Consider the following 12158-nt stretch of genomic DNA (forward strand, 5'->3'; position numbering starts at 1 on the left):
CTACATTTTTTTGGATTAGAATATATGTAAGTTTCATTTATGACAACTGATTGATAAATCTCTTAAGACTCTTTTAAATCAATACATTTTCCCTTCATCACTTTTTTCCTCCCTTAGAGTATCTTGTTGAAAAAATACTAGTTACTTGTCCAATAGAATTGACCCCTTTTCTATAGTTGTTAATTTATTGGTTGCCATAAATTATTACAGATTCGTTATTGATGTAGCAGTCAAGAGAGTGGGAATACTCTGGAACTACAAGATAGACCAGAGGACCAATATCACCTATGACCAATGACCAGTTAGAATAAAAGCGTTACTTATTACTAACAAGTAAACTAAAGGAGGAAAGCCCATTATTTAAAAAAAAAAAAAAAAATGCTCTACATTTTAACTATACAAATAAGTGACCATATCTTTTTTTTTCACTGAAGTTTATTAAACTGCTAATAAAGGTACAAATTGCAAATTTGACAGTACTCACCAGTCTTCATTTCTAACAAGCGCTTTTTCTTTTGTTGACGTTCAAGTCTTTCTTTCTCTGCTAATTCTTTGGCTATTTGGGCACGTTTTTCCCTTTCCTCTGCTTCTCTTTTTTTTACGTTCTCCTTTCTTGCTTGCTGTTACAAACAAATTTTGAAAAATGATCAATTTTAACCACAGTGATTTCACAAAGAGAATGGAAAATTATTAATCTGTAGAGCTGTGATTAAATATCTTTTAGATAATGGCTACTTCTAATATTAGTAACAGTCTTTTAAAAGATTAGCACATGAACCCTTGCTAAATATGGATCTATAAATACAACTTATGTTTAAAGCACCTGCATCTTAGTAGAATCAACTAAGAGAAGGGAGACGAAACTAAAAATAAAAAAAGCACTTAATTGACAAATCAAAACTGTTTCCCTATATATATTTTCAAGAGGGTCTAGCAAATGTATTTGAGTCTTCCATACATCGTCTGCTAGGTAAAATATTGAGTACAAAAAAAGCAATTGGAGAAATGATAGAAAACAGCTAAAAGTTTGCAAGGACTGTTTCATATAACAATCAATCATTTAATGATTTCCTCTCAGATAAAGACAAGTGTCATAGGATGACTAGAGGAATATTTGGCGTTTCAAAGACAGACCTCTGACTTCTCATCAAAGTCACCAAGTCACAATTATGGGATCTCAATAGGTATGTGATTTAATTCCTTATTTTCTAAGTTTTATACAAATCAAGAAACACCTCTCATGTGTCATTAGTGGGAATTAAGAGGTAAACAAGGATTTTTTATGTGCCAACAGCATAGCTCATGCTACAATCTCCTATGTTCTCAGTACCAATGAATTCAAACAAGCTATCTAATTGCTAGTTTATCACTAATGGTATTAAATAGAAAGTGCACAACAAAACCTTAACAAGTAGGTGGCTTTTTTTATTTGGGAGGAAACTTTTAGTTTTCTACTGTCATAGCCTTGTTTTTGTAAACCCTAGAGATAGTGCAAGTTCTTCACTAGAAATCAAATATCAAAATTTAAAATTATCGACCAAAACAATGAAAAGCACATGGGAAAAGAGGAGAAAACAAAAAGCCTTGAGGCAATATTAATTCATACATCTAGCCCTTCATTCAAGAAATACTGAGACACTGAGTGGTAAGTGGTATTATTCCAAGCATTTGACATATATATGTGTGTGTGTGTACATGTACACACACACACACATATATATATATGATTTATAATATACATGCATTGCACATACACAATTCTAAAACAAGTTCTATATTCTGTGTGATAGGGTGGTACAGGAAGCAAAGACAAAATAATATGAAAATTTTGAAAAAATTGTATCATGAAAAAAAGAGTGATGTGATAGAAGGCTTGGGGGGGAGTTACTTCATATTAAGTGGTATAGATAAGGCCTATATCAGATAAGACCCCACTCACTGATTTCATTGATGCTGAAACTTCAATATCAAGAAGCTAGCTAGGTGATGATCTGGGAGAGATCAAACGCAAAGGCTGTTGGTGGGTTTGAGAGACAGAAGGCCAGTATGGTGGTATAAGATGAGGTCAGGAACTGTGCCAGATCATTTAGAGTCTTCTAGGCTAAGATAGGGAAGGTTGGACTTTCTTTTAAGGGAACCAGAAAACAAGTGGAAATTTTCAAGTAAGAGAATGCAAGACTAAGCACTCTAAGATACAAGTGCTAACCAACCACCTTTGTTCCAAAAAGTAGGATCTCCCTCTTAAGCAAATGGATTTGTTCACTGTCTAGTGTGTAAACTGGGGCAAAGGTTGGGCAGTCTTATTAGCTCTTAAAAAAGATTGGGTTTCCCAAGTTCAAGATTTTCTTCCAGTAATACAAACCACTGTGTATGTAGGTATTAAATCTGGCCTTCTTCACATTTCCCTGTGGGAATTTAGACTCAGGAATGAACAAAGAACTGTTTACTATGGCTGTTGCTATAATAAATTCTGTGACTCTATAGTCTTGTGTTTTCTGCCAACGTCCATGAAACAATGGCAGGCTAACAAGGTAAATTCTCCTACTCCTCACAGTTCATGACATATATTAATACTATTACTGCTAAGCTATGAAATAGCAGCTGCAGTAATAGGTGCTTTCCTATGCAATCCCTCCAATCCTCAGAATGGATTCTGCATTTTCCACTTGGCACTGGCTGGTTAAATAGTTGTTCACTACAATGATTTCTGTAAGAGGCAAGACTTGAAAGCTAGGGGTAGTCTATGTTCTTTCCACCATGCTGCTTCATATTACGGGAGCATATGTTAGGCACAAAGTATACGACAATAGCCACTATAAGAATTGACATAAGGAAGGTAGGAGAAGGCTACATAAAAGTAGAAAAGAAGTGTTTTCAAAGATCAACATGTATACACATCCATGTGTGTACATGCGCACACATGGGTACCCACGTTTGTATATGTAACAAAGATTGAGTAGAAAGACCGGATTGTGGTGGAGAAAAAAACAAGCAAATATTCAAGTGTCAAAACTGTATTTCTTGCTTGAGGGAAATAAATAAGAGGAACCTGCAATAGATAAAAAAAATATCATGTAGCTTATTTGTGAAACTTAAAGTACAAAATTTTCTGATGTAAATTTTCTACTTTAATGACTGGATGCATTTCAATGAGCACATTTAAAAGACAACTTATTAGCAGACATAATTGCCACACCCTTTTAGTATTCCATTGGGCAGTAAAAAGTCAAAATTACTTCCTAGGACCTATAAAATAATGTTTACATTTAGAAATAAGGTCTGAAGTAATTCTTAAAGTTATTTTACTTTATGGAAAATACACTATTGATTTTCATTTAAAAGCAAATCTCATTTAAAGCATATCTTCTTCTGACATTATAACTATTAGAAGAATTTTAGCTGGAAAAATACCAACAGACAGCACAGAAATAGGTATTTAGTCTGAAACTAATATCCCAGTTCAAACAGTAATTTGGAATTTTCTTTATTCTAAATGTTGAGAAGCAAAAGTAGCCAAAAACAGAAAAGATGAACAGTTAGAGAACCACATTATTCTAGATACAATTGCCTCTTAGTTACGTCAATTCTACATTCCAAACTAGAAAGCAAAATTAGAGAAGAGGTATACATAAAGATGGCTAGCTCTAAGACATTGATTTGTTTAATCATCTAATTTTATTTTCTTAATGTTTATTTATTTTTGAGAGACACAGAGATAGAATGCGAGTGGGTTAGGGGCAGAGAGAGAGGGAGACACAGAATCCGAAGCAGGCTCCAGGCTCCGAGCTGTCATTACAGAGCCCAACATGGGGCTCGAACTTACAAGCTGCGAGATCATGACCTGAGGTGACGCTCAACCGACTGAGCCACCCAGGCACCCCAATCATCTTATTTATGTATGTATGTATGTATGTATGTATGTATGTATGTATGTATGTTTTTAGTATAGTTGACACAGTGTTACATTAGTTTCAGGTGTACAACTTAGTTATTTGACAAGTTTACATATATTATGCTATATTCACCTTATTCTTAATGCAGCTTTTTATTTAGTAAATTGGCAAATTAATTGCACTGCCACCAACTACTTTCAGCTATGCAATGCCAAAAACTTTCTTTAGGTGCTTGCAGATCGTCCCAGATAGAGCCCGGTACATGCTCCCGTCTGAAAGATCTATGGGCTTACCAGTCTACAGCAATGACCACAGAGGGTTTTAAAACTTCAGTCACATTTTGACTGTTCAATTCAAAGGCATAATCAATAATTTACCTGAGTTCCTAAGGCTCACATGTATTTTATGGTAACAGCAAACTCTAAACTATCTACATAAAAATACACAGGTATGTTAATAACTATGTGTATAAAAACATATAGATATGTCAAATATATGTGCATATGTGTGTGTATATTCTGAAAGAAAATGAGTTCACGATTATTTCCTACCTATAATTTATGTTTTCTGCATAGCAAATGTAACAACAAGAACTTGGCCACAACTAGTTTAAATATACATTATAGCATCATACATTTTGTCTCAGAGAAACCAAAATGACCCAAAGCCAGTGAATTTCAATGAACGTGCACACGTGTGTAGAATTTAGAACAGTCTGGCAGAGTGTAATCCTTCCTAAGTTGTGGCTATTCTCATAAACATTATCTTTGAGTTTATAAACAAATTCCATCATCTTTATTATAAACTTCTGTGACTTGATTTTTCCACTCAACATTATATTTCTAAGATTCATTCACATTTTTATGTATAAACCGCACCTCATTTTCACTGCTTATAATATGAAGTCATCTCCCTACTGACTCACTTATCAGTGGGATTTGAATTGCTTTGGATTTTTGACTATGACAAACGAGGCAGATACATTTTTGCTCACATCTCCCTGTGCATATGTGTATGAGTTTTTTTATGGTAGATCCCATTACTTGGTTCTTAAACCTTTTCAGAAACTGTTGACAGTGTCTTTAAGCAGAAGAGAACAGGACATCTTAGAACGTAACACAAACAGTAAGGATATTCTTTGTTGACGCTTTGTTTTTGTTCTAAAAGAGTGCTGGGTCCACTTATAAAATATCATTTGACAATGTGGGTTATGACCAAAATAGTTTGAAACCCACTGCTCTCTTGGGTAGAAGTGGAGTTGATAATAAGGGGAGAAGTTCATCATCAAGCTTACTAGATGGTGTCAAAGAGCTTCCACAGTGTGCCAAAAGAGACAGCCACCATTAGTGCATAATCATAGCCTAGATACTAACCAAATTGTTATCATCAGTCTTCTACTTGGCAGCTTATAATGGTATCCCATCGTGCTTTTAACTTGTATTTCTATGGTTACTAATTAGTTCAAGTTGCTTCTCACATGTTTATAAAACATTTGGATTTCCTACTCTGTGAAATGCCTTTCGGATCTTTTACCCACTTTTTTGTTAGGCTGTTTATCAGTTTCTTAATTTGCAGTTCTTTAAAATATTCTGAATACGAATCTTTTGTTTTATATTTTAGATTTTAACTGTCATCATACTTCATTTACCTATGTTGTCTTTCAGTAAAGAGAAGTTGTTAAATGTAGTAAAAGGTATTTTTTTTAAGAAATTGGGATGCCTGGGTGGCTCAATCTGTTAAGTGTCCGACTTCGGCTCAGGTCATGATCTCATGGTTCGTGAGTTCGTGCCCCTTATAGGGCTCTGTGCTGACAGCTCAGAGCCTGGAGCCTGCTTCAGGTTCTGTGTCTCCCTCTCTCTCTGCCCCCTCTCCCACTCACAATCTGTCTGTTTCTCTCTCTCAAATAAACATTAAAAAAAAATTAAAAAAAAAAAAAGAAATCCTTCCCTACTTCAAAGACAAAGATAATCTTCTATGCTTTCTTTTTAAGCTTTAGCAATGCTATTCACATTTTAGTACCTACTTTATCTGGAATCAATGTTTTCGACTAGTATGAGGTGGGGATCCTATTTACTTTTTTCTATTGAAAATGAGTTGAACTGTAACATTTCACAACTAGCCTACCCTTTGCCCACTGATCAGCAAAGCCCATTCTTCTGTATTTCAAGTGGCCATATATGTGTTGATGTTTGGGGGCTGCTTTAGTCTGTTTGGTCAATATATCCATGTCTGAATCAGTAACACTCTGTCTCACTATAGCTCATATCTGATTTTCCTTCTTTAGAATTGTCTTTACTCTTTCTGGGCCTTTACTCAGCCATCTAGTTTTCAGAGCAAACTTACTGAAGTTTTTGGAAAGGTCTATTAGGATTGTGAACAGAATTGCTCTGATTCTGCAGATTTAGATTAAATTAGGATCTTTATGATATTGACTCTTTCTGTTAACAAACATGGGGCTCTCCATTGACTTAGGATATATATAGTATATATCCTAACTTATTATATGACTTTGTGTGTATATATATATATATATATATGTATAGGTATATATATACTTATATATATATAAGTGTATAGGTATATATATACTTATATATATATAAGTATATAGTGTGTGGGTATATATATATAAGTGTATGTATATAAGTGTATATATATGTGTGTGTGTTTTATATATATATATATATATATATATATATACACACACACACACACACACACACACACACTAGTATCCTATCAGTTTAGAATAATCATTTCATTAAATTTGGTAAAACTCATATGTAAAACTTTCTGGGCCAAGTATTTAATTTACTTGAAGATTCTAAATAAGTCATTAAATTAAAAATTAGTTATAGACTTATTCAAGCTTTGATTTTCTTTCAAAGTCAGTTTCAATTATGTTATAATTTTTCTAGAAACTTATCTGCATCATCAACCTATCCAGTCTGGCCTATAAATTTTTATAGTGTGCTTGTCTCTTTTTACTATCTTCTGTATGTATAATTATATTCCTTATTATGTCTTTAATATTTTTTCCTCATTAAACTTTTCAGAAACTTATCTAATTGTCTTTTCAAAATAATCATGGTTTAGCTTTTCAAAAATTCTCTAAGTCATTTTTTCCTTCATTCCTTTATTTTCCTATTTTTTCTAGGATTATACAATTCCTTTTTAACTTCTGAAGTCGGATGTTTAATTTTCAGTCATTCTGATTTTTTAACATAAACACTTAGAGTATAAATTTCTTTATACCACTATTTTGCTGTGTTCCATAAATTCTTCAGGTCTAATTTTAGTCTAGGACTTCTTTCTTGACACATGAGTTATTTCATGTGGTTTTAGAATTTGCAAAACAGAGATTTTAAAATTTCATCCTTTTAAAAATTTCATCACTAATTTCATACTATTGTAGTTAATGAACGAAGCTGCACCTTAGAAATACATCAAGATTTCACGGTCTCTAGTATGTGATTACTTTGATAAAAGTGCCACTTATGGTTGAGAGGTGTACTCTAATTGTTGAGTTGGGTTCTCTACATATTACATTGAATCAACTGTGTTAATTGAATTGTTTAAAGCTCCCATATCTTTAATGATCAATTAGAGAACTTTGTTGAAGATCCAAATATAATGCTAACTCTATCAACTTATTCTAGAAGTTATACATTTTTACATGTTTGTTTTGGTGCCATGTTATCATTCACATGAAAATTTTTGACTTGTACCTTTCTGAAGAATTAAGCTTTCTATCAGCATGAATATTCCCTTGTCTTTAAGTCTATTTCATCTGTTACCACCATAGTTTCCCTCTTTCTTTTGATTAATATTGCATTTCATTACCTGTTCTGTTACTTTAAACCTTTCCATGTATTTGGGTTATAGGAGGTCTCAAACAGCACAAGGCTACATTGTTTATCCAATCTTAGTCTTTAAAATTTTTATCGTGACTTATGAAATACTTGTTTCCACCACCTTATATTATTCGTTTTATTGGTCCTCCTTTATCTATGCCACTTATGTATGTATGTATGTATGTATGTATGTATGAATGTATATCTTTCTTGGTTCATTTCTCCCCCTATGGTTTTGAAACTATGCTGGAACATCAATCCTTTTACTGGTTATCTTGGTAATTTAATCACACAAATTAATTTAACAAGGCCTAACGTTCACTGATAGTTTTATCTCCTTTCCTCTCCTTTGAACAATACAGAAAGATAAAACACCTGAACTCCAAACACCTCATTCAATTTATTTAACAACGTTGTCCAGTAGTTAAGCTCTATACCTCCCTTTTCTACAAAACAAGTTAGACATTATTTTATTATATACGTTTTTTATATTTAGTTTAATGGTAAGTATGCTTTCTTGTCTCTCAATTCTTTCTGAAGAAAAAGAAAATGTTGCTTCTTTAAATACATCCTGTAGAGCTGGTGTCAGAAAACTATAATCTTGGGCTGGCCAGCAATTGTAAATAGTTATATCAGACATAGCCACACCCACTCACTTACATACTGCCTATGACTGCTTTTGCACTGCTACTGAAGAACTGAGTAGTTATTAACATTTAGCTTGCATATATTTACTATATGGCCCATTAAACAGCCAATCCCTGCTTTGGAGGATCCTTCAACAGAGAGATGTTCATGAAAAATAACCCTTTCTCCTTGAAGACTTCTCCAACTTTCTCACAAGACAGCCATATTTTAAAATAGTTTGTTGTGTTGTGGTGGGATTGATCTTTGAGAGTCTCTATTATTATGTGAGAAAATTCTCAAAAGTGTATTCTTATAGAAGGCTGACCAACACATCTTTATTTCTTAAATATTTTTATATAATGTGTCGATTATGATAGACTATATATTTTTCTGGGTAACATACTTACGTGTTTTAGGATCCAAAGGTAAACAATTTAACAAGGAACAGCCATATAAAATCCTGGGTGCTCACTCAAATAAGTTTGTTGAATGGACAATCAAGAATATCATCAAAAATACAATAAATATGACATTTCATTACTTTCAGAAATAATTTAAAAATGAGTTTATTATTACTTATTAGAAAGGCAGTGTAAAGGTTAGAAGGAAATCTAAAGTCTTATTGTCTTTGTCTGAATCTCCATCTGGCACTAAATAGCTATGTAACTTGTGTCTCAGTTTCCTCTTTTGTAAAATGGGCAAAATAATACCTACTTTATAGTGATATTGTAAGAATTAAATAAAATGCCTGGCATACAGTAAAATCTATGTAAAACAGCAATTATCAATAATATTAGTAATATTACTAATTTATATTATTTCCGTTAAATGTCATTAATGAAATGCCCCACTAATTATTTATTTGGGAACAAATCAAGGAAGAGCCACTTTCTAGCTTGCAATGATCATATATGCTTCTATATATATGAGGAAGGGTCAATTCTCATAGTACCTATGAGAATATAGTTTTCCATTCAGAGATGTTGGAATATGACTGTACATTGACTCGACAGGAAGTTCCTCCAAAGCATGTACCCAATGCAGCTGGATTACTTGGCAGGGAAGTTACAGAGGTGAATTAAATATGGGAGGCAAAATATACTCTTGATCTCAAGTCTAGTTATTTACCACTAAAAATTTATTTTCATATATATATAGACACATGTTTTAATACTTCTAAATCTAATATACTTTATGAGCTTTTATTGTGAAAAAGAGAGGTTAGTTTCCTGTTTCCCGCGCCCCCCCAAAGAATTGCTTGCATTTCAAATTAAGATAGTCTTGGTAAATTAACTTCAAACCCGCGCCCCCCCAAAGAATTGCTTGCATTTCAAATTAAGATAGTCTTGGTAAATTAACTTCAAAACTTGCCCAATGACACAAAATTTGCTTTCCTCAAAAGCAAAATTTAAAAAGCCAACGTGCACATTGCCTCCTTCCAGCTTAATAGTCTATTATATACTGTTTCTTGAAATACTTAAAAACTTATTTTTTTTTTTTTCAACGTTTATTTATTTTTTTGGGACAGAGAGAGACAGAGCATGAACGGGGGAGGGGCAGAGAGAGAGGGAGACAGAATCGGAAACAGGCTCCAGGCTCTGAGCCATCAGCCCAGAGCCTGACGCGGGGCTCGAACTCACGGACCGCGAGATCGTGACCTGGCTGAAGTCGGACGCTTAACCGACTGCGCCACCCAGGCGCCCCTTAAAAACTTATTTTATAAGAGAAAAATTGTAACATAAGAATATAAGTGGACTTCCACAGATCCCAACTTTTTGATCATACCTCATCTCCGTTTCTAACTCTTAGCTCATTTAAATAGTTTTATCTACCCAACTCAACATTTTCAACCTATGATAATATTCTATATATTTTTTTAACTCCAAAAACTACTGGAGATTTTATTATATAAGAAAGTTGAAAAGATTATAAATGTCTTCTTATTCAGAGTTATATTTCTTTCAACATTAATGAATATTTAAACTATGCAAACCAGGGATCTCTTCAGTTTTCACTGAACTCAAAAATCTTTTCTTCCTAAGTATTTTATTTTTGTCTCAGATTCCTAACGTAAGATTAGAAAACCAGATTTAAATCTGCATGCTTTCCAGAGGGATACAGGTATCAGGTACTATGAAAACACAGACTAATTTTCTCAAAATAAACAACTACTTAAGAGTCCACCATGTTCCCACTAAATGCTTTTTTTAATAGGAGTTTACTCAATTTTAAGAAGAGGCAATGTTCAAACACACTAAATGAAGCTTTCTAGAAATTCCTGATGACTCCATTTTCAGGAAGAAATGGAAAATATTTTAACTAAGAAAACCTTAAAAATGTATTCCTGTACTATTCCTGTATTGAAAGACGAAAGAAAATAATTTTTTCTTAGAATTACCAGACACAAACGTCTTTAAGAATACAAAGTATGTGATCTACTTGTTCATTTTCCATCAAGTCTCTTTCTTTCTTTCTTTCTTTCTTTCTTTCTTTCTTTCTTTCTTTCTTTCTTTCTTTCTTTCTTTCTTTCTTGTTCTTTGTTTATTTTCAGAGAGAGAAAGACAGAGCATGAGCGGGGGAGGGGCAAAGAGAGAGGGAGACACAGGATTTGAAGCAGGCTCCAGGCTCTATGCTGACAGACAGACATGGGGCTCGATCCCACAAACCATGAGATCATGACCTGAGTTGAAGTCGGTCACCTAACCAACTGAGCCACCCAGGCATTCCCCCGCCCTGTTTTTTTTTTCCATCAAGACTTGCTTTTGTAACTGAATACAAAAGTTCCCCCCAACATGCAAAAGATAAACAATGGATTAGAATTACCTTGTGGAAAATTATTCTTAGAAATCCCTATTTGCAGTAATTATAGGGTAGATGCTTTATAAGGGACTCTAGAATGATAGTAAAAATTAAATTCTCTGGTATTATCAAATTCAATGAAAAAATGCTCTCAATGAGAATAGGAGAGCATAATATACAGTATACGGGCACAAACAATTCATCATCTTAACATTCAATAAGGTGGTGTTATTAGTTGAACTTTTTATGACCATGAAACTTAGGAAAATGGGAAACTATGCTTTGAGAATGTCCCCAAGAATGTGCAGGTGCTGATGAACTAAACTGCTTCAGCTGCAAGTTGCTCTTTTCTGTAAAAATCAGTCTCAGGTGAAACAACACATTACGTATTAGCCCATCAGAGATTTAACAATACTGACCCATCATCATTATGCCATGAGTTTGTTTGCAATTCTTTCAAACATTTTGTAAAATCCTCAAGTAAATGAGATATTTCAATCTATTCTGTGACTTCTTTAACAGAGAGAGTATGAAATATTCATAACTGTGGTTTCCCAAAGTACAACTTGATTTTCCAGTAAGTGTGTTTTCTCCCCTTGTGTTCTGAAGTGATATAGTAATTTAAATATTCTTTTTATCCCCCAAATGTGAGGCTAAATAAAGGCACAGCTAGGCACAAGATGGTAGTCATGAAGTATAGTGCTTAAAGGTAGACTTGGTGATAGGGCCTATCACCTATCACTATTGTTGTTTTGAGTTATTACTATCACCTCTTAGTTAGGAAAGCAAGGAGAACATCCAACTAAAGCCCCGCAATATTCCATGTAAACCTGGTCATGTTTAAAACATAACATTAAAAGTAGCCTTAAGATGGGGGGCACCTGGGTGGCTCAGTCAGTTGGGCGTCTGACTTCGGTTCAGGTCATGATCTCATAATTGGTGGGTTTGAGCTCTCTTTTGGGCTCTGTGCTGACAGCTCAGGACC

The 12158-nt window shown here is 33.8% G+C and overlaps 1 protein-coding gene across 1 annotated transcript in view; it reads right to left on the reverse strand.

Moving 5' to 3' along the window:
- The window catches only part of DIAPH3 (diaphanous related formin 3), a 505118-nt gene that overhangs the window by 172591 nt on the left and 320369 nt on the right, over window positions 1-12158 (reverse strand). The window contains exon 24 of the mRNA XM_047080525.1: window positions 485-620. Within this exon, the coding sequence (XP_046936481.1) occupies window positions 485-620 (136 nt within the window). The remainder of the gene's footprint in view (window positions 1-484; window positions 621-12158) is intronic.

The sequence above is a fragment of the Lynx rufus genome, unplaced genomic scaffold (genome assembly GCF_022079265.1).
Source record: "Lynx rufus isolate CCGP_SWC_20201006 ecotype Redwood Valley unplaced genomic scaffold, mLynRuf1.p SCAF_1, whole genome shotgun sequence".
NCBI lineage: Eukaryota > Metazoa > Chordata > Mammalia > Carnivora > Felidae > Lynx > Lynx rufus.